This window comes from Pyricularia pennisetigena, chromosome 6, assembly GCF_004337985.1.
Source record: "Pyricularia pennisetigena strain Br36 chromosome 6, whole genome shotgun sequence".
Lineage (NCBI taxonomy): Eukaryota > Fungi > Ascomycota > Sordariomycetes > Magnaporthales > Pyriculariaceae > Pyricularia > Pyricularia pennisetigena.
The window spans coordinates 3,399,458-3,421,714 of NC_043744.1; the positions used below are offsets into that span (position 1 = coordinate 3,399,458).

Genomic DNA, 22,257 nt, shown 5'->3' on the forward strand with positions numbered 1-22,257 from the left:
GATTCGACGGCTGGCGGTCTGATGTCTTCATTTCGTCGTCGTTTTGTCCGTGTGTTGGAATTGAGATCCGACTGTCCCCGCGCACAATCTAATTGTTGCGACGAAGGGCGAATGCCAACAAGCTTCCCCCGCCAAGCCCCCTCCAAGCGGCCTTTTAAGTTTTCCATTTTAAATCCCACTGCTTTCCTCTTTGCTTTGACATGTTAGCTGAATCCCACGACACGCTGTTTTTTTTTCCTTCTTAAAATCCAGCTAAAAGCGTCTGTCGTCTTTTTGCCCTTTTTTTTCTCCTCGTTTTCTTTGGTCTTATCTGTTGGGAACCCCTCTGACCACGACCCCGGACGTTCCAGCCCACAACAACAAGTTCAAATGCGAGGTCTGGGGACGCTCAGCGCGCTGGCAGCGCCGGCCGCGGCGCTGCTCGCCGGCGGGCCCTTCACCACGTCCGGGCGGTGGATCCTGGCTGCCGACAACAAGACCAACGTCAACCTGGCGGGAATCAACTGGCCCGGGGCCGGCGAGGCTATGATCCCCGAGGGCCTGCAGTACCAGTCGGCCGGGGCCATCGCGGCCCGCATTCAAAGGCTCGGCATGAACGTGGTCCGTCTGACTTATGCCACCGAGATGGTCGACCAGATCTTTGCCAACGGCGGCGCCGACGTCCCCGTGCAAACGTCGCTGATCGCCGCCCTGGGCCAGCAGAACGGCACGGCCGTCTGGGAAATGGTCAAGAGGAATAACCCTCAATTTGATGACAGTATTACGAGATTACAAGTGAGTTTTCGAGGATTCTGGAGTCTTTTTGTTTTTGTCATTTTTTTCATTTTTAATTAGGCCGACAGCGCTGGTTGGGTTCGCATCGTAGCTTACAAAGTTTTTGTTTCCGTACGAACAACAAGGCGTTTGATACAGTGGCTGCAGAATTGGCAAAACAGGACATCTACGTGCTAGTAGACAACCACGTATCCAAGGCTCAATGGTGCTGTTCTCCCCTGGACGGCAATTCTTGGTGGGGAGACACGTACTTTTCGACGGCCAACTGGACGCGTGGGCTCACGTACATGACTGAGCATGTAAGCAAACCCAATCACATTACACCACACCGACACGGTTTACACCAAGCCGACGACTGACATGAGCATTTAATTTTTTTTCCCACCCGCCCTCAGACCAGGGACTGGCCCAATCTGATTGGAGTGTCACTGCGGAACGAGCTCCGCCAGCCCCTGACCAACATCACGCTGTATCAGCAGGCGTACAACTGGGAGACATGGTACGCGCGGACGCGCGAGGGCGCCGCGGCAATCCACAAGGCGAACCCAGACGCGCTCGTGTTCCTCTCGGGGCTCGACTCGGACACGACGCTGCAGCCGGTGGTGGAGGGCAGCAACCTGACGCCCGGCAGGGCCACGTTCAGGCCTGGCGACTACTTTGACGGCGCCGAGAGCAAGCTCGTCCTGGAGCTGCACAGCTACGCCAACATCATCAACGAGCGCCTCGCCGGGAACTGCACGGGGCTCAGGGAGTCCCTGCTGCAGGGCGGCTGGAGCGCGATGAGCACGGCCGCGCCCGGCCGCGCCAACGTCAAGAGCCGGCTGCCAACCCTCATGACCGAGTTTGGCTGGGGCCAGAACGACCAGGAGTGGAACAGCACCTACGCCAAGTGCATCCAGGACTTTCTGAGGGATGACGTCCGCGCCGGCTGGATGATCTGGGCCATCTCGGGGAGCTACTACATCCGCGAGGGCAAGCAGGACCATGACGAGCCTTGGGGTATTCTGAATCATGACTGGTCGGATTGGAGGTCGCCGAAGTACGCCATGGGCGAGTTGAAGCGTTTGGTCAATTCCACCTTGTCTACGAACATGACAGAGGGCTCTGGGTCCAATCCTGGTGGTGGCGATGACGGCGCGGGCAAGACGTCGCCAGACAAAAAGAACGCTTCGGCAAGCATTAGAAACTCGGCATATAATTGTGTTTGGGGCTTGGCTGTTTTGGCCATCTTCAATATGCTGTAAAATAAGCCTACGTTTGCCTGACGACGACTTTTGATGACTGAACTCATTTTGGAGGGTACAAACAAATTCGATTCGAAATGTATATATATTCTTTTATGGTTTTCTGGCTCTTTCTTTTTTTCTTTATGCTCCTGTTTATCCTACAAGAGCCGTTCACATTGCCAAGACCTTACGTTTGATCATGTTTGAGAAACAAGATAGGAAAAAGTTATAACACCCAGCAAAATTCGTGTGTATGATGACTTAATGCCACGCTCGCTTGTGAAATAAAAACAAAAAAAAAGAGAGACAGGAGGAAGAGAGTAAACGGGGAAACACATCAAGACATCACAAGAGGATATAATACATCAAAGAATAATCATGAAACAGAGACAAAGAAGATCAGGCACATAAAAAGTCGAGGCCCATCCTATGTGCAACACCCTGCCAATCCCACACGGCCAACCACTCACCCTCGGCCATTAGACGCCACAGCTCCTCGAGAAGCTCCATGACCCTGTCTGCATTTCGCAGGCCAGTGTAGCCCTTGATCCTGTTGACGGCGTCGCGAATACGGTCTTGCTGTGCGGGTGCGAAACATGCAGCACCGACGACCATACAAGGGATCAAAAGCAGCGTCTGCGCCGGGTCGTTGGCTTTTATCGTATCCAAGATCTGCAGAGACTCGTTGATGGCCAAGATGACCCGAGGATCTTGGGTCGGGAGGCGGATCGGCGGCGGCGAGTCGCTTCGTAAGTGAGTACAGGACATGATTGGTGAGGAGTTGTTGGGGTGTGATGCTTCAGACGCAGATACGGATGATGAGGATGGCGTGGCGACGGTGATGGCACCAGCTGGGTGCCCACTGGCGACAGAGTGCCGGCGCGTGCTTTGAGCAACCATAATCTCTGGTTGCATCACGTTGGACCATGTGCCGGCTGTGCTCGGTCGTAAGCGAGGGGAGGATGCGCGGGATGTAGATGTTGACTTGGGAGGAGTGTGAATTGGCTCGCCTGCATAGAATGCTGAGCAGCCTGCCAAGGACGAAGAACCCTGCGTTGCTGTTGAGGTGCCCGAGGTTGAAGTTGAAGACGGCGAAGGCGGGTATATGGTGCGATATAGGTGCACCCACATCATTTGCTTGTAGAGCAAAGCCACCCGCTCCCTGCTATCATTGGCTGGCCACGTTGGGTTCCAGTCATATATAGCCTGCACAATCTCTTCGGCCTTGTATAGGCTTGGGTAATCGACTACAGGGTCTGCATGCATCGTGATGCTGTCCCTGATGCGGTTACGAATGGTGGTGATGCTGCAAAGGTGCTTGAAGAGACCGTCGGCAACCCCCAGGAGCCTCGCGGGTTGTATAGGATGCGCGGGCTCCCAGCCTTCAGTGGCGAGACGCGGTTGATGCGGCTTGCCGGGATAACGTATCAGTTCGTCGGCGTAGATGTGAAACTGGAAAAACTCGGTGATGAAGGAAAGGAAAGACATGTCGGTAGGGGGTGAGGTGTTGATGAGACTCAGGTAAGCGCCCAGATGGAATCTGTGCTCACCATCGGCGCGACCCTCGACCATGTTTTCGAGGATTTGACAGAGCATCTGGCCGTAGAAGGCCGATCTAAGGTTTGGACAGGATCCCATGTGGCTGTGGTCCACATTTGTGAGGATCTGCATCGCGCGGGCCTGGTGGTATATGGATCGGCTCCGCAGCTCCTCAATGCTTGTCCCTGGGTACCTCTTGAGAAGGTTCAAGGCATATGGGGTGTCGCAGTCGAGATGCTTACTCGAAAGAGACAATATGGAGTGCATCAATCCTTGATGTCTCGTGGCGATGGGCACAAGCATCTCCTTGAACGCATTGCGGTGTTCACTCTCCACAGTGAGTACAGTGCTAAGGTGGTCGTTGTAGTGTTTCCAAAAGATGCGATCTTCGATTGTCTCGAGGCCGTCAAACAGCGGTTGCATGGTAATTGTCGGGAGTGCACGGGTGTGAAGACGAGCTACAAAGCGGGAAAGTTAACGGTTAGTAATAGTTATGGCAGCTGACTTTACTGATGTTTATGATCGGGATTTTTTTCTTGCCTTCTTCTGCTCTCTCTTTACCGCTTTTCCATATTTGTTTCTCTGGATACCCCTCACATACGACGGCGTTTTTTTCGCAGTTTAAACCTATCATAATACGTAGTAAGTAGCTGAACGGAGGAAGGTTGGCACGGGCCTGGACGAGAAAAGAGAAGCCGTTATTCCGGAAAACATATGCTTACATCGTGGCTTTGCCTCGTCACACTTTTTCTTGCGTTTCCGACAGGTGATGCAGCCAGTTTTTGAACGACCTTTTGTAACTTTGCTGGTGTTGAGAAGCGCTGGGACAGGATGCTTCCGTGGCCTTCCCCTGGGTCTCTTGACCTTCGGTGAAGTAGAAGTCTGGGCGTCTAGGTCTGTGATGGTTGGGGCCTCCTTGAAGTCGTCCAGGCAGAAGGTGTCTTCATCCATCGGCTCCGGTTTGAGAGCTGTCAGGACTCCATCAGTGCCTTGCTCCCAACCTATCTCATTTGTACCCTCCTCGGCGCTGAATTCATCTGAATCTGCAAAGTCTATGTTCCATGAGGTGCACGATGAAGACGAGGCCGAGTGTTCCATGGCGGGCGCGGCGGCTAATGTTGAACAGCTCCCGATGCTGCTACTGCTGAGCATGCCTGCGTCGGCGAGCATGGCTATGTTGATGCTTGTGTTGATGGGCGACAGGTGGCTAGGAGGGGTCGAGTGCGCTCCAGTCGACGAAGGCAAGATCGTAACCGCCGACTGGGCGGAGCCCAAAGAAAAGGCACTATGGAGCCATCTTTGGGGATGTTCCAGGACCAAGGGTTGATCTTCATCTGAGTCCAAACTGTGACGATTGGACCAGGGAAGGCATCCGCTGCCTACTACTGAAGGGAGAGAACAATCCATGGTTTTACAATGTCATTAACGAGGACATCCATGCTCACGAAGAAGTGCTCGAGTACTACGGGGGAGGACAAGCTGCGAAGTTATAGAATCGCATAGGGTAGAGCGGACCGGGACGCCTTGGTCGCGGGAGGGGAGGGTGTAGGGCAGAGGGGGGGGTGGGTGAGTGGTTAGTGAGCGGCTAGCCAAGTCGACCTGAGCCTTTTTTTTTTTTTTTTTTTTTTTTTTTCTACACCTACCTTGAGAGGTTCGCCGCTACTGGGGGTGTTGAGCAGGGCCGGTGGGATGTCGAATGCAGACTCAACAACTGAGTGAGTGGGGTCAGCACGTAAGCCATGCTCCCACGTCGTAGACGTACGCATAGTTAGAGTATCTCTAGTGGAGGTACGTAGCATACGAGGACTACAACTAGGTCGTATCCCGGTGGAGGTCAAGCGACAGTGTGCAATTCGGCGCCGAGTCAGAAAGGACGAGGACGGAGAGAGTTGGTGACCAAGCATGGCATGCCAGATCCAACAGCTAGCACGCTGTCTGCACGTCTCCTGTAGCTAAGATAAGGTGCCTTGGGTAGACAAGGGAAAGTAGGTGGCCACGCTTATTTTTAGACTGGAGCGGGATTGAGAGGCTGATCGAAAATGACTGTCTGTCTGCACGTTGCGGCTAGAGGCTAGGCTAGAAGAAGGGCGCCAAGGCGAGATCAAGGCGAAATGACTTGTAATTCGATCGAACCCTGGCAATAGAAACGGTGGGGGTACGAGCTAGGGATCTTGCCAATAGTAGGTACGAAGAGACTACTGCATAGTACGTAGTAAGTACACCAGTGCCTAGGTTTGATGGCATGGAAGGGTGACTATTCAAGTGTTGATTACCTGCCTCCCTACTTAGTAATTAACTTTTTTTTTTATTTATTTTTTTTATTAAAAAAAAAATATGCAACAGCGGACTTCTTTAGCGAAAGGGAAATAAATGTGTGAGTATCAACTGGGCAGGCAATAAAATAAAGATGGAAAAGTCTGCAAAAGACGGTCTTGATTGCAAAACACATCAAAGGGAGAAGAGAAAAAGTAGGTAGTCAAGTCAGTTCAAAATGCAAAATGGTCAAGAAACAAACTTGAAAGGAAGGAAATCCATACCAAAACGCCAGTTTCCCTCCATTCCAATTGGCACGGAAGGAGCGCGAAAAGCAGAAAGATGGGGCCCAGGCACCAGGTGGGTCTTGGTGGGGGTTCCGACGGCAGTAAGCTGGTGGCCGGAGGGGCAAATGTTAAAGTGCCAACCACCCAATTGGTTGCTGCACAAGAATGGATATGCCAAGGCTGAAATGGAGTCGAGGATCCAATAGCCTCACCGACGACGGCCAGGAGAGGCAGACCTGACTGACAACCAGGTAAGGTACTCTGCATGTCACGGAGTACACTTATGGACAAGCTCAGGCGAGTCTTTTGCGAAGGGGCGCCCACTGGTAACATTCGGCAATACCTTCATCATCACAAGATTTATTTTATGCCTTTTTTTTTTCTTCTCTTTTTGTTCTAGGCAACCCGGATGGGTAGCCAGGGTAAGGGTACCTACCTACGCAGTGCTTTGGGGTAGCACATTACTTTACCTTTCGGGTACCTACTTTGTTCTAGCTACTACCAGCGCTCGTCATTTGAACGCCATCGCCAGCGCAGGGTAGGCGCAGATAGATCTGTCGTTACCATTTCCGAAAGGGTAACAGCGTAGATGTCTATAACGTTATCGCGACTTCCTCTTCGTGTGGCTTGCAAGACAAAAAGGGTTCAGGTGAAATCTGCCAGACGACTTAAGGACTTAAGGTTATGAGGGGAAAGTTTTGCTCATTCAACTTCCCTTCCAAAACCTCGCCCGCCACAAAAGATTGCTTTCTTATCCTAAAGTCAAAAGCAAGTATGCTTCTTCCAATATCGGAATTTCCCTTGTCTCCCCCCACATCTCGTGGAGAAATACGCATGCCAGGGGTGAAAGGTCTGGATTCACTGCACAATTGTTCTCAAATATTTAATTATTGATCGTTGGGGCTTATGTGGCTGCGAAAAACGGAAACCCCTGGGATGGAGTTGATGATCACTTTTTGCTGGTCATCCCGGATCGCAGGTCAACACCCACCTAAGCCGTCCCACCAAGTAAAGCTGCATTCGAGGGTTGTACAAAGGAGGTACAGAGGTGAGGTTCTGTAGTATTCCTAAGCCACAGGTTGCAATCCAGTGAAATTTATTAGCAGCTGGTAGTTAAGCGGGGTGGAGTGGGGTTGAGCGTCGAGGCACCACAACTTATATCCTGGACCTTAGCTGAAGATCCATGGCCTTAGACGCGCTTCGCCCACCCACACGAATCCCTGCTGTGCACTCATCACAACAGCCCTTCCAGCAACCATCATCCGGACTCGGCCAAGTCGGGCAGTCATAGATATCCGTTTGCGAACAAGTAAATTCTCGGCTCTCGGGGCTGAGGACCACTGCTGCTGATCTTAGGCCTCATGTGGGTACGAATGCGAATTGCGGATCGCAGCTGTCCCGATTAACACCGAGATGCCTAGAGTAAAGGTTCGCGTGGAGTTAGCTGGATGGATCACTCGCTTATGTGCATCGGAGCTACAAGATCAGGGTAAAAGCCAAGCTCCATCAAGTTACCGTAGACATTGTAGATACCTGATTAGGTACGATAGGTATCTTGGGCACGCAGCAGCGATCACAGGTGCACGCCTGATCTCCCTGAATGCTAGCTATGTCACACCAGCTGCAATGCTCCCATAAACTGAACATCTTTCATCTGCCGTGATCACTGTTCATATCGCCGGTGATAACTACTTCTGATACGGATTTAAATACTTAGCGAAATTCCCGGCCTATGTTGATAAAGTCAGATAGGATGCCCAATGTAGATAGCCAACCATATATGCATGGTAAGACGAGGTCGGACGAATACTTGTTCCACCCTCCACTACCAGTACGCGCCGCATTTTGGGAGACCGAATGGGCGCTAGTAAAGTAAATTGCTGCGAATTAGAAGAATCGAGAAACACCTCCGAAGGTTCAATGTCTCAGCTGACGCGAAAAGACCAGGGCGGCAGTCACTGGCTCCAGTTATGGTCCTTGAATATCGTATTTGACTACCTTGATTGAACTTTGCCACTTGCTTCGCCTCTATTCTCCTCCGCAATCTTCCCAAAAAAGAGAGAGAGAGAGAAAAAAAAAGTGATACGAGTTACGTCCTAGTGTATAATATGTGCTGATGTTGTCGTCTAGACCCGGACCCAGGCAGACAAACAAGCCGTCACCGGGGTATTTTTACCCGACTGTCATCCGAAATGTCCGATCAATTATTGATAAATCGTTAGCTAATTCGGGCCATTTATCGATTGCCGCGCTCAAATGTCCTTGGGGTTGGCAACGCAGATAAAGAAAACGCGTCATGCAATTTTGACACTCAAACGGTTCGGATATGTGGGAAAGGGGGGGTTAGAGTTCTCATCGGGTGTGTCCCCACGTTTGCAGATGCTGATGATGTACAGAAATCAAAAGTTCAAAAACAGACCAGCATTTGATCCTTAAATCCCTTTTGCTCATTTCCCACTCGTCACTCCGTAAGTTGTCCAGATTGGGATGGTAGGGGTTTGCGTCGCAAACCAATCGCTTGCTGAATTGGCAGCATAGGACTTTTTTTTTTTTTTTTTTTCTGCCTCCCGATGCCCACTTCGTCCAGAACCAGAATAGACTGACCAGTTCGACTCCACTAAGGAACGGGCCGCTAATAACCATACTTGGTATTTTGTAGTTAGTGTTGATCATCACCAAAACGACCAAAAAAAAGGATCACGTCTTGACGTGCACTCGTTGATAGTAGACTAAGTTGTAAACATTTTATACCTTCTGACGATTTGGGATGGACTTGGATATTGCAGATTACTGAAAAAAAAAAAAAAAAAAAAAAAAAAAAAAACTTGGTTTCGCTCATTCGGCCACAAACTGCCGGGCGACGCTGGGAATGACCAGCTGAACACGACAGACAGCTGCTGGGAGCAATGACCAATCATCTCGACATGACATCAACATCCCATCCAGCTCTGCTCGGCTCAGCTTCAATCCGAGAGGTCCATGTTGGGCGTCGTCACCTACGGTGAATCTTCAAGACATTTTGAAGACGAACAAGTCTGAGCACAGACGGTGGTGCTTTTTTTTTTTTTTTCCTGAACAAGTTTGTCCCTTGAAAAATTGGCACCGTGTAGCTTGTACCCCACACGCCAAGGCGCGGACGGTTCTCGATGCAACTCAATACCAGGTCAAGGAGAGGGTTACGATACTACGTGGTTAACCAAAAAAGAAAAAGAAACAGCATTTACACATGGAAACGCTGCATGCGCCCTTTTTTTCCCACTCTTTTCTTTCCCACCCTTTATTTCCAACCCTTGTCCTATAATCTCCAGTCTTATCAGGTACCATTCGGTTGTTGTTGCTCTTCTTTGGGGTTTTCTTTTGTAAAAAAAAACCTTACTTTGTGTGGTTGCCATTTCGATAAATTCGTTCGCATCTGGCCTATTTTCGTCACGACAAATTGCAGGACTGCGCCATTACTGTGGTATCATACAATTAATGGCATGGCAGGAATAACAGGAAGCCCACAATGTTACAACCCGCTCCGGTAGTCGAATTTTTGCCACATGTCCTCCTTGCACGTACTTGCACAGCGAATTTCTGCCCACCCAGTCAGTTCAGTTAGCCCGGATCCTGCGGGCGATGTCACCCAAAAAGTAAACGCGAGTGATGTGGCTGCCTGCTTGCGTGCAACAGTTAGGGACGCTAATTATTTGAAATGTTGCACTGATGTGCTATGGTTGATCTTTATTTGACGTCGATCGCACCCTGGACAGATAGTTTCGCGCCCGAGAATGGCGTGCCCAAGATGCGACTGTCCATTCCCCGATCCCCCAGTTCGTCCCAAAAAGCCTGAAGGAAATAAGAAGAAAAGGAAAAAGAAAGGATAAAAAAGAAAACCCCCCCTTGACAAGCAAAAGAGCCTCCTTTAGTGACAGGGACCCAGGGGGAGTAGCGGTCTGAGATCCTCGATCTTAGCCCCCACGAACCCTGCCAACTTACAGTATGTACGGTACGGTACGTCGGTAGTGAATACAACCACAAAGGTTTGTCGACAACCGTTCACTGTAAAGTTCCCTCGCCACCCCCGTCACAATTTTGGCATGGGCGCAGTTCCCCCCTCCAAAGGATCATTAAAATGATCACAATTGGGTTACGATCAGGCCACAAGAAAAGTCTGTGCCACCCCCTCTGCGGTAGGATGACCCGAATGGTGTGGCTCCTCCAGCCACTGGTGGCTACCTACTCATCATATATTCCAAGAAAGAGGAAAGCATGCAATATACAGGACCCTTTGACATCCCTCCAGTAAATGTGACGGATGAATGACAAAGCACCGATGACCCAATCCGCCGACTGCACGAGACCTCTGTTCCTACCAGGCTTACCTCCACCCCATATCATGACCCGCTAAGTAGTACAACGTAACCCCCTTTATCAAGCATCAATAATCGCGTCTTCTTGCCTTTCCCCTTTGACTTGATGTCTTTTCGTCCCTTTGTTTTATCATATTTTTTTTTCCCCTTCCCACTGTTGTGCTCTTGGCAATTGAAAACGCCCCATATACCGGCCGCGTGGGCCGCCCAAATGATGATTGCAACTGCGGCTTTTATACATGCTGGTACGTTATACGGGAATAGTAAAAAGGAGGCAAAAAAAAAAAAGTCTTGGTTTACTGTATAGCAGCGGGTCATTATAGACCATCCCCATGGAGGGAGGATTATTGCTTCACTGTCGAAATCTCCGACTTTTTCGGACTGTCCAATCGGACCGCCTCGCGGCAGCCAAGATGCGCCGGGACGCGTAGCTTTTTTTTTTTTCTTTGTTTCCTTTTTTTTCTCCGTCGGCCCTTTGGCGGATTGTTATGTGTCTCTTTCTCCGATTCCGCAATTTTTTTTGCGGAGAGCAACAATAGCTTGGTAAATCGAGATGTGGAATCCCATCAAAATGTGATATGTTTCCCCCGAAAAAATGGGGTTAAGAAAAATGTCATTTCGCGTGAGAATACGAGAAGAAAACAAACCAAAACAAGAGGAAGAAAGACAGTCTGCCCACTTACACTCCTTTCAGGCACCCAACAGACGTGCACCACGAGTGGGATGGACATGATATGCTGTGTGCTAGTGCAAAGTTCGACAAGCTTTCGAAATGATCAAAACTATAATAGAAATCGGTCCTTTCAATATGAAGAGAAAGCATCAATAGAACAAGCATCAATTAATTACTTTTGTCTTCTCTTTTTTTTTTTGCTTGTTTTCTTCTGTCTTAGCGCATGCCACGTCGTCCAGACTAGTTCTAGTTCTGAGGGCGCTGCCAATTTCATGATCTCCGATGCCGATGGTCTATCAGGGCACTTTTTGTTTGGACCACTCGACCCCGTTGCTAAAGTTCAAGGTTTACGCTAAACGGGACACGCGCACGCCAGAGTCGTGCAGTCATGTAACGCCGTTGAAGAAGAAACGTCACCGAAAAAAAAATAAATAAATAAATAAATAAATAGAGGCCAACTGGACTTCCTATTTTAGGGTTTGGTCCTCCAAGGGGACCTGCATCAAGCCGATTGCCGTCAGGGTGGGACAGTGGACTTTTTTTCGTTTATTTTTTTTTTTCTTTCTTTCAGGGGGCGTGCGTCTTGTCCTGCAGGCATAGACGAAAGCGGCAGGGTATAGAGGGGCATACTGGACTACGGGGCGCAATAAAATAGGAAAAGAAAAAAATAATAAACAAGAGGCAAGAAAAGATAGGGTGCTTATTGATTGGCGAAACAGCCATAAAAACTGATAAGAGGAAATCTTTGGGGTTGCAGTTGCGACACTCAGGATGTAATCGACTTTGTCCAGAAGCGTGTTGCGTCGGAAGGCGTGACAACCACTGATTATGGAATCCAGTTCTGTCAGGCAAAGAATTTTTGTAGCGCGCGTTATAAAATTGGAGCTCGTGACTGTAGTAACTTGGTCATTGATAGACTTGCAGAAAGTTGGGTCAGAGACAATAACAGAGAGCAAGGTTAGCTAAGAGCGCTAGGAAATGGTATAGCATAGAGCATTGGTGAGACAAGGGGGAAAGAAAAAAAAAAAGTCTAACGATGCAAGTGAGGAAGCTCCTTAGACCAAGCACTCATGGTGCTTCGTTCGTAGCGTATGTAGCGTGAAAAACTACTTGATGTTCAATGGGGATCTTAAGAGACGTGGCTTAAGATCTGCCTATGAAATGTGCGCTCCGCCCTTAGATCGATTTAGCTTGACATTAGCACACCGGCTACGTAGCTTTCCGACAGCGCAGTTGACATTTTGTATCGTCATCACGCAGAGCAGTAGAGACAATTTACACCCCTCTGTCACCTATTCCTTGTTAATCGACAGGGCTGCACTGGTGTTTGTCTTGAAGTCCTTTTTTTTTTTTTTTTTTTTTTTTTTTGGGAAGAACTAGAACCTGGGAATGCGTACGGCTTTCCTGCCGCAAGGCAACCTGCATGGCGCAAAGACTATGCCCATCTTGTAAATGCCGGATACCAGTGGCCTTGTTATGGAAGTACCTGCAGTACATATATCCTTGAGAGTCTGCGGCTCTGGTTGTTATGCTTGTTGTACGAACGATCCGGTGAGTCGGACAGCCTGTGGGGTAATGCGAGATCTGTGAGAAATCATGACGATAGCATATCATTGATCCAGATCGGTAGCTTTGCCAAGATAATGTGACCATCAGGTCGGGCAAAAGGGTCCGCATTATAAACAAAAATATAGGTCACAGCCGATGGTACCATCATTGGCTGGAAATTGGGAATGAGCATCACGAGATCAATCTGTCTAGGTCTATCGAGGTACAAGCCATTAACTCCAAGATATACAAGGGTGGTGGTACATGAGACACATGGTTGGACAAAAAAAGACAGACAAAGGAAAGTGGTAGCCAAGATATGCATGGCTGAACTACTAGAGTCATGAAGGTGCTGCATCATCTGGGTCAGACGGAGATCCATCCGGCTCGATTCCCTTCAGCTCGACAACCGTCATCCCCCGGTTCTGGGTTATCTCGTACTTGCCACCAAGGAAGAGGTCCTTGGCTTGCAATTCCCTTGTGCGGCCCAAGCTCTCAATGTCGGCGATACGTTTGTTTGTCGCCTCGAGGTGTTCGCGGAATCCGGGCTGGGAGCAAATCTCCTTGAAGGCAATGTGCATGGGAACCGAAGAGGCACGAACGTCGGCGGAACTCGTAATGGCGAAGAGGTTCCGTCGGTCAAAGTCGCGGACGAAGTCGGCTCGCGTCATGATCTGCTGGGCCTCGTGAACCGGAAATGAAGGCAGCACATGGCCTTTGACAGGATCGTAGGTATGTTCCATCTCCGTCTCTTTATCCACAAGAGCTAGGGCGAGGACCATGGCAGCAGCCTGTCGTCACAGTTTTTCTTGTTTTAGTTTCCGTTCTTTTCAGGTCAAGGCTGTCCATAGTCTTTCACTTACCGCCCATTTCTGCTGGTCCATCACGTCGTCATCCATGGTCGAGCCAAGAATCCAGCACTGGTTGAGGAACCACGTCTTCTCAATCTGAATGAGTTTGCGACAGGTTTCCAACATGTCCTTGCTTTTGGCCACGCGATGGAGGAAGGACAATCGGCCGCCAACTTGTCCATAGATGCTATCGGCAGTCGCATCATCGATTTCCTGCGCATGGTACCTGTGGATGTTTCCCTGTCAGCGGTCATGTCTGTAAAGGCTGTTTGTGGTATCATAGGCAGCCAAGTCATGGCTTGCTTACCTTCGCCGATATTTCTTCAGAGCGTCTGTAGCCTGCATCTTGGGCAGATCCTGAACGGCGAGAACCTCCATTCGTGTAGCGAGCTGCTTGAAGCGCTCGTAAACCCAGTAATCATCCGAATTGAAGACCATTGTGACCAAGTTGGCCGCTGCCCACTGTTCTGCCCGTTGCTGCAAGAGTTCCAACAAGTCTTTTCCATCCTCGTCGTCACGGAGTAGATGCATCTGGTTGATGATGAGCACAAGAGGCCGGCCGGGCTTCGTCTTTCGGCGCTTCATGGCAACCTTTTCGAGCTTGTTGAGAGCACGCTCAATGTCAAGCAATGCCGTGGTATCCCTTGGTCCTCGCTCGTTGAAGTATCCGCCAATGTAATCCTCGTGGTACTCGTAGTCGAGTGCCTTGCCGAGGCGTATGCGGAACAACTCGAGATCCGCGTGGCAGTCAAGCATGGCGATGCCTTCTCCATCAATCTTTCGCATCGCCTCGAGAAGCATGCTCGTCTTCCCGGTGCCTTTCTCCCCAATAAGGAGATGATAGTGTCCACTAATGCGACCTGCCACAATGGCATCGACCTTGTCTTGCTCCGGTCGAGCCACCCAGTGATGAGAGCCAACCTCGCTACCGTCGGGGTGGTGACCGTGGATGAGCGGGTAAGGCATCCCTTTGCCCAACGCAGCAAGCTCCAAGACTGGGTCGCCGGGTTCAAAGGCATTGGCCATCTTCTTGAGAACAATGGCCTTGTATGTCTTGTGGTAGGCATATCCGGCAATGGCGAAGCCGACGGCCAGCACCACTATGGATGCGAAGGAGGTGGCCGCTGCCTCTGCCATTCGATGGGCGAGATGAAGAGGTGGCGGGGCATCTTTGGCGCTGTTTGGCGCGTCCGGTTGCGAAGAGTAGTATCTCTGAGAAATGAATATTCTGTGAGGTTGGAGTCCTGATGCAAATGACCAGCGATTGTGCCCGAGTCGTACTCTTCTTGCGCTAGACAAGCTGCCAGGGGAGCGACTTATCTCGCCCGCACAATCGAAGACAGCATGGCTGACGCGCTCGGCATTCGGCACATCCGCCCAAGCCAAGGTAAACGATCGTGCAGGCGACCCACACGCGGCAGCCGAAAGCTCTCCATCCTTCAATTCGCGATGTGCCTGTCGCTCGAGAACTTGCAAAGGTTTTGGCCAAAGAGAGGAGGGCTGGAAATGGCGTTTGTCGGATGCACTGCACCGAGCGCCACCTCTCCGACGCGTTGTTTTGGGCCCTCGTCGCAAAGCAGAAGCCTTTCCATCTGCACCAGTAAGCAGCGTCACAAGTAAAGATGGGTCCCCGCGCAGCACCAGGCTTCGGGGGCGTTGGCATCTTGGGAGCCCTCTTCGCAACATGTCGCAGCTCTGCAGCCTTGCCGGCGCACGACACTCACTCTATTGCCAACGCGTTGCGTCACTGTCCAATTGCCTGCATGGTAATGCCAGCATGTCACAAAAACAGCACAGCACAGTCTGGATGGATGTGGGGCGGGCTGTCTGTCACGTGATATGTGACTTTGCGGGCTAAGGTTTGGAATTAATTTAATGAATTAGACTAATTAAACTCTCGACAACCATGCATTCAGGAAGCAGTGCTTGTGCATATATGTCTTGAAGAGTCATACTTGAGTAAACACGGCGAGGGAAAAATATGAAAAAAAGAATAATAAAGCAACACACATAAAGAATAATGAGAGATTGGATAATGGGAACAAATATCTTGTCACTGTGATTCTTACCGGCATAGGTTATTAGCGAAGAGAGGCATTACGATTATTTCCTCGTCATCGACTATTTATTCGAGTTTGATACCTATAGAATTGTTATTGGCAGAAGTTTGCATGCATGAACGGTGGTTCAAAATGCAGACTGGTACCTACCTAGACATTGGTGAGCATTTCGGTAGCTGGTCAAGGTGGGCAGGCAGGCTGGCCCCTCAATAGTCAATACCAAGGTCGGAAGGTACCAAGCATTGAGCAGATCCAGACTGGCACCTTGATAAACTAGACTAAATTGCAGTTTTTGTAGAGGTAGGTATGCTGGAGTAGCCAGGGTTTTGGAGGGTGCCCGGTCAAGTCAGCTAGCCTATGTTGAACTAGATACTGATGATTTCCAAGTTAGAGTGTGCAGCACTGCAGGTATGCAGGTAGGTAGGTCAACCAAAGTGGCAAAGTCCCAACTGCAGTTTTTTTTTGTTTTTAAAGCAAGCTGCAGTATTATAGAAGTATGCTCCCTCAAGTGCATGAGGGCATGATGCACGTAGAATATAACAATCTGGTTGAGAGAAAAGAACGACAAGGTAAACCTATATAACAAGAGCGAGTTCCTCTCTGTAATTTCTCCTTCTGTTGAGCGCTTTGTTTATAAAGATACATCAAGATCTAAAAGCCAGTAGCTCGACAGCTATCATCCATCATCCCTAAAAGTTATCAAAACTCTCTTACCAACATCAAGACTGCCCACCCACCCTAGTATACGACAATCTCACAAGATATCAGCCAAGAAAGAGTGACCCGACAAGCAGATCGTACCTGTGAAATCAGCACACACTCCTTCAAACATCTTCCACTTTACACAGCTCTAAAGTTTTCGGCCAATCAAGCTCCGAGCTTCAGATTCTCCGAGACCAACAAAGTATGTTAATTTTCCTTATTCACCATCTACATCTCGATCTCGCTTGATGAACAGAAAAAATCCCGGCTCAGCTAGTTCAGTACACAAACCCATAGCAATGGCATTCCACTAACCAATACCAGCCCAGATACCAGCATCGCCAACACATCAGCAGCCATGTATACCAGCACTAGGGACGGCCAGAACGGGCAGCACGCCCCCAGCCACTTCGGCAAGCCCACCACCATCAGCGTAATCCTCAACAGCCTGACTTGTGGCATAATACCCAAGGATTACAAGCTGCCGCCCCCTCCGCCCGTGCCCAAGGGTCCTGCTCGGCCCAGTCCACCTCCGGAGCACCTTCGCCCGGGCCCGCGCAGGACTATTTACCCTGACTTACCGCTGAGGGAAAAGGAGCAGCACCAAATCCCCAAGAGAATGCGCCAGCAGCCTCAGACCAGCCACCGCCGCCCTCCAATCCCGACAATATTCCTTACTCCCCCACCTGAGGATGGATGGATTTGAAAAACTGGGGAGAAGTGAGCTGGAGTTATCGGTTTTGTTTTCTTAGGATTGTTGGAGTTTGTGCTTTTTTATTTGACTTGGAATTTCGGGTTTTTGGATCTTTGGGCTTTTGGACAGGCTTTTGGATCTAAGCTACAACCGGCTTTGTTGGGTGTTTTTACATGCGAATTCTAAAATATTGTTTTAACTAAAGGTCATATAACATCTGTGACATGCTGATTGCTGACTATAAAGTGCGCAGAATATCCGCGTAATACTCTACTAATCTACTCTGAGTATAAACGCAAGCTCAAGCATTACCTGCCTCCCATTCAATATCTAAGCTGAATTGTTCAAGGCGTAAAGAGAAGTGGTACGTAGGCAGAACTGGATGTCAAACAGTAGTGGAATTTTGGCCAAAGTAAGTGCAGGAGTAGTTACAAAAGTGAACAAATACGTAAATAAACTGTCAAGCATTTAGGTAGATAGATATATACAAGATGCTTGCCTGCACATTTGCCGTTGTTTTGCGACATGGCTTTGGTGTATATGGCTGTACAACTTCCCGACTGACGAGAGCAAAAGCTTGAAACAAGATTCTATTGGCAAGCCTTGATTCTTTCAAGAATACAAATTACTCCCCGCTTGTGTACTATGCAGTCAACTTGGCGATTTCAGTAGGCGGATTTGAAACTTTGTACCTTTGGCTCGTTTGACGATTGGTCCTCGTGTGAGTCAAGTAGACCAATCAGGAAAATACTTGATGACTTCCTGGTATGTTTGGTGAATAATAATGCGGCATGCTTATTCAGGTATGAGGGAGGTCCCTTGGTCGGAGACTTTGCCGATGGCGATCGGCTGAGTCTCGGCAGCGCTACCAGATCCGATGATCAAGTGCGGAGAAGACCCATATAGTGACAGCAGCACTGGCTGTTGGAAGTGGCCATGTCTGAGGGGCATCATAAGCCTAGATCCGAGATCGCTCTCTGCCAGCTCCTTGAAAAGGCATGAAAGTAACTAAACATAACTATGAGTTATAGATCTGGACAATTAAAAAATCACAATTACACTGACCAAGGAAGGGGGCGCACCAGAACAGGACGTTCATCAAAAGAGATATACAGATTCCTACCAACATGGCCACTTCAACGGAAAAGCCCATTGTTCTTCATCTCGGGGACCCAGTCGAGTTCAACCACGACCTTTATGCGACGCTCGAATCCAAGTTCACCATAATCCGCCCCTCGCTCGAAGAGCGCCAGCGGCCTGCTTTCCTTGAGGCACTACGAAGTGGAAAATGGGGTCACATCGCCGGCTCCTTCAAGCCATTCTGGATCAGCGGCGGAGAGATGGGTCGCTGGGACAGAGAGCTCATTTCCCTGCTGCCCGACACGTTCAAGGTATACACGGCGGCGGGGGCGGGATACGACTGGGCCGACGTGGACGTCATGGCCGAGCGGGGCATCCTTTACTGCAACGGCGCAACGGCGTCGACCGAGGCCGTTGCTGACATGGCCTTGTACCACATCCTCTCCGTCTTTCGCAACATGCAGTGGAGCAACATGGCGGCACGGTCGGGAGATGGCGGCAAGTTCCTCGACGCGCACCGCAACGCACCCTTTGGCGCGCACAACCCGCAGGGGCTTACGCTTGGTATAGTCGGCCTCGGCAACATCGGCTACAGGATCGCTCAAAAGGCGCACAGGGCCCTCGACATGAAGGTGGTGTACGTGGATGTGGTGGCAAAGAGCAAGGAACAAGAGGATGCCATCGGCGGAGCCAGGAGATTCGAAACTATCGACGAGATGCTCGGAGTAGCAGACTGCACAGTGCTCGCTGCGCCAGGTCAGGCAGGGCAACTGCTTGACAGGGAAAGGATCAGCAAGATCAAGAAGGGGGCAAGAGTGGTCAACATCGCCCGGGGCACGCTGATCGACGAGGAGGCGTTGGCGGATGCGCTTGAGAAAGGCGACATCTTTGCGGTGGGATTGGACGTCCACGCCGATGAGCCCAACGTCAACGAGCGCTTGATCAAGAACCGCAATGCAACCTTGACGAGCCATACGGCCGGGGGTGCGCTGGAGACAACAAGCGGTTTTGAAGGCCTGAGCATGAAAAATCTGCTAGCTGTGTTAAGCGGAGAGGCACCCTTGACACCTGTCAACAAGCACTTGATCAAGGGTTAAAAAGGGTCGTAGTGTGGCACTGCCGAGCGTACAGGTGGCGGCAGGTCAAGCTGGATGTGTACTGGTTGGTATATGGGCACAGAATTCGGGCAGCTCTCATCGTAGAAGAAATGTATGCTTTGTGTTGGTGTTCAGATCCTAGGCGGTCCCTCAGTTTCGGTTGAAGAACGGTGCAAATAGTTGCCATGCAGGTTTCTCACCTTGTGCTCAATCCCTCATTGCCAGACATTCTTTTGTTCTTGCGAATGGCTGTTCAGCATGTATAAAAAGGTGTTATGTAGGTCCCTAGACGTAAGCGACTGAGCCTGAGCAACAGAATCCACGAATGAAAAGTTTGGACGCATGAAAGGTCGTCTGCAAGCAGAAGGCGCGGGTGCAAAAGGCTAGTTTCAGGCGGGTGCGTCCAGTTTAGGCGTTCAAGATCACAGAAGTTTGGTGACTGCGCTGACCTCGGCCTAGAAGCCCATGCAAGCACACAAGTCGCTTGCGGTCTTGCTTGAATGGGTGAAAGCAGCTACCATTTTGGCAACAATGGCCAACATGATCGGGAAGGAACGTGGCGCCCCGGTCATGATAGGTAGGAACGAAGCAATCATGTTTTAAGAAAAGCCGTGGGTAACATGGAGTTCGAGCCAGCACCTGCGACACCCAGAAACTACAGCCAAGCTCGAAAGACAAATCTCCGCCATACCCTGCTAGGATAGATCCACTAAAAATCAGCCAAATTGCCGGATACAAGGCTTGAGGCCCCTGTAGGACTCCAGATCCGCAGTTAATGCGCTCAGCTTACCCCGCAAATCTCCAAATTTCCGGCTTGAGCTGCAACTGTCGTCAAGTGGGTTTCCCACCATCTCTCATCTGAGAAGAATTGCATCACATGGATCCAAATCCTCATTGCGACACCATGGAAATTTCTACGGACAAATGTTTCATTGCGACCTTTCAGATGCTAATCCAGGACTATGACGCGTAATACTGAAGATTTTGGTAGCCATGGCCAGGACGGCTCGAACAGTAGCCAAGTTCGTCGCCCGGTGCGGTCCAAGAATGGGTGTTTGACTTGCAGGTATGGGGGGCGCACCAAGTTTGCACTTTCTCAGAGATCGCAGAGTTGCTGATATTTAAGATGAAAACTGAGGAGCAGACGACGAAAAGTCCGCTGTGATGAGAATCGACCACACTGCGGCCATTGCCAAAGATTAAATCTGTCATGTCAGTGGCGTACATCCTCTGCCACGCCCGGCGGCGCCACCCCGAGCTCCGATGCGAGACCAAGTCCTGCAGTACCGAGAACACAGGCCAGAGCCCTTTGCGAGGAGCGCATACCAAGGCTGCCAAATTTCGGCACACATGCCGTACGTCGCTCCGTAAGAGGCCCAGGGAGTCAACAGGGACAAGGACATGAACAAGCAACGCTTCAGACCTCGGGTGTCGACCAGTTCTTTGACTACGCCACATTTCTTTGGGCTGATGGGGGACTCCTAGGCCATACGGAACTGGAGCTTGATAATGAGTGGATGGTAATTGCCCCTCTTGTCATGCACTTGAAAAGCCCAAGGTGCATATGACTAACCACTTGGCATTCATTCGGTCCTGCAGACGCCCGACACTCGGGCGCATGTTGATGTCGATTTTCCGTTGGTCTCGGCGGCCAACCAACCATCTGAGAGCGGAGCTACCAGGCCCGCTGACCAGTCACTCAGCCCACCCACTGCACCCGGGTATGAAACGACGTTTCAAGGTGCGGACGGCGACTTGTTGAGATATTTTGTCAACTCGGTTGTTCCGCCACTTTTAGAGGTTGAGAAGCAGAAGAAATGGAATACTATGAGACATGTACTTCTTTCCATGGCCACCAAATCCTCCATGGTTCGATCCGCTATCCTAGCATTTGCGAGTCTATTGCGATGCCGTCGAGAGACTCCATGGCTACAAACAACACAGGTCCACTATCAGGCTGCAAGTGACGAGCTTTCTCGCGTAGGGGATACCTCCGACCGGGATCTAGCAAAATACAGCAAACAAAGAAAGAACCTACTGGCCACGCTATTTTTTCTTTGCTATATCGACATCCTAGAGGAGAGGATGGATACGACACATGCAAACCTCAAGCGTGCCTACGAGCTGTTCAGTCTTGGCGAAGGTGGTGACTTTCATCCTGTCGAAATGCAAATACTCTCATGGATTCGTCTTCTGGATGCCCGTGCTGTGTCGGCAGGAGGCGAGGGCCTTTTCCTGAACGACAAGGACGAGAGCTTGCTGGTACAGGCCTCGCCAGCAACGGCGGACAACCCCGATGACGAGCCGACACATCCCGGTCATGACATTGAGGATGTTCTATTTGAGGTGCTATACCAGCCTGGCCATATATTCTACCAAAAGGTCCAGTCATTCATGGGCCGCATCTCAAAGATCGATCCATGGCATCGGAGCCGTGGCACCGTTGAGGATGAAACCGACGTGATGAACATAGCAGCCGCCATTCTCAAAGACCTACGTGCTCTATACGATAACAGACCGAAGTTGATGGATCATGCCGTAGCGGGGCAACTGAAAGCGCCACACGTGAGCTTTGAGGTAGCTGCTTCAATCACACGGGCATTTCGAGCATATCTCGCCAACTTCCACGCCAGCAAGGTCCATCTTCATCGTGTGGCATACAAGCACCTGCCGTTGACAGCTGATACGAAGGAGGCGCTTGTGCAGATCCGTCTTCTAGCACAACTCATGGTTGATGAGTCCTGCAGCTACAATGCGCCAACGTCGCCGGGGCAACAGAACATCGACTCAGTAGGATCCAGGACGGGTCAGGAGAGAACCTTAATCAGCGATCCACCAGGACAAACGTCAGAGTCACTTCCAGTTACGTTGTTATGGCCGCTACTAATGTTAGGCTCCGAGGAGAAGGATCCAAATGAGCGAGAGTGGATCCGAGGGCAGATTATCAAGATGGAAACGGTTGCGTCAAACGCCAGGGCCACAGCACAAGTTCTGGAAGAGGTGCAACGGCGTCAAGATTTAACAGGTACCCGCCAGGACATTCGGTCCGTCATGCACGCCGTGTTCAGCCGGATTTGGGCTATTGTATAGGCATCAGTTCAGCGATACTCGACCACAGAAT

General features: G+C 50.3%; 7 protein-coding genes across 7 annotated transcripts; 5 read left to right on the forward strand and 2 right to left on the reverse strand.

The window, feature by feature from the left end:
* Window positions 1-351: 351 nt before the first annotated feature.
* On the forward strand, window positions 352-2,018 carry PpBr36_04807 (uncharacterized protein; the record flags this gene model as incomplete). The annotated part of the gene is made up of 3 exons (XM_029891966.1): window positions 352-774; window positions 900-1,073; window positions 1,170-2,018. Coding segments are annotated over 3 exons (1,446 nt in total), but the record flags the coding sequence as incomplete, so codon positions are not given.
* Window positions 2,019-2,399: 381 nt separating this feature from the next.
* PpBr36_04808 (uncharacterized protein) lies at window positions 2,400-5,305 on the reverse strand (the record flags this gene model as incomplete). The annotated part of the gene is made up of 5 exons (XM_029891967.1): window positions 2,400-3,997; window positions 4,262-4,824; window positions 4,985-5,001; window positions 5,183-5,250; window positions 5,302-5,305. The coding sequence occupies 5 exons, from the start codon at window positions 5,303-5,305 to the stop codon at window positions 2,400-2,402; spliced, it is 2,250 nt and encodes a 749-aa protein (XP_029749654.1).
* Window positions 5,306-7,859: 2,554 nt separating this feature from the next.
* On the forward strand, window positions 7,860-8,060 carry PpBr36_04809 (uncharacterized protein; the record flags this gene model as incomplete). The annotated part of the gene is made up of 2 exons (XM_029891968.1): window positions 7,860-7,951; window positions 8,015-8,060. 2 exons carry the CDS (start codon window positions 7,860-7,862, stop codon window positions 8,058-8,060), a joined length of 138 nt encoding a protein of 45 aa, XP_029749655.1.
* A 4,933-nt stretch (window positions 8,061-12,993) lies between these two features.
* Window positions 12,994-15,189, reverse strand: PpBr36_04810 (uncharacterized protein; the record flags this gene model as incomplete). Its single annotated transcript, XM_029891969.1, has 3 exons — window positions 12,994-13,443; window positions 13,516-13,729; window positions 13,811-15,189. 3 exons carry the CDS (start codon window positions 15,187-15,189, stop codon window positions 12,994-12,996), a joined length of 2,043 nt encoding a protein of 680 aa, XP_029750507.1.
* Window positions 15,190-16,623: 1,434 nt separating this feature from the next.
* On the forward strand, window positions 16,624-16,971 carry PpBr36_04811 (uncharacterized protein; the record flags this gene model as incomplete). The annotated part of the gene is made up of 1 exon (XM_029891970.1): window positions 16,624-16,971. The coding sequence occupies one exon, from the start codon at window positions 16,624-16,626 to the stop codon at window positions 16,969-16,971; it is 348 nt and encodes a 115-aa protein (XP_029750506.1).
* A 1,115-nt stretch (window positions 16,972-18,086) lies between these two features.
* PpBr36_04812 (uncharacterized protein) lies at window positions 18,087-19,136 on the forward strand (the record flags this gene model as incomplete). The annotated part of the gene is made up of 1 exon (XM_029891971.1): window positions 18,087-19,136. The coding sequence occupies one exon, from the start codon at window positions 18,087-18,089 to the stop codon at window positions 19,134-19,136; it is 1,050 nt and encodes a 349-aa protein (XP_029750509.1).
* A 531-nt stretch (window positions 19,137-19,667) lies between these two features.
* PpBr36_04813 (uncharacterized protein) lies at window positions 19,668-22,226 on the forward strand (the record flags this gene model as incomplete). The annotated part of the gene is made up of 3 exons (XM_029891972.1): window positions 19,668-19,713; window positions 20,622-20,656; window positions 20,736-22,226. 3 exons carry the CDS (start codon window positions 19,668-19,670, stop codon window positions 22,224-22,226), a joined length of 1,572 nt encoding a protein of 523 aa, XP_029750508.1.
* Window positions 22,227-22,257: the final 31 nt, after the last annotated feature.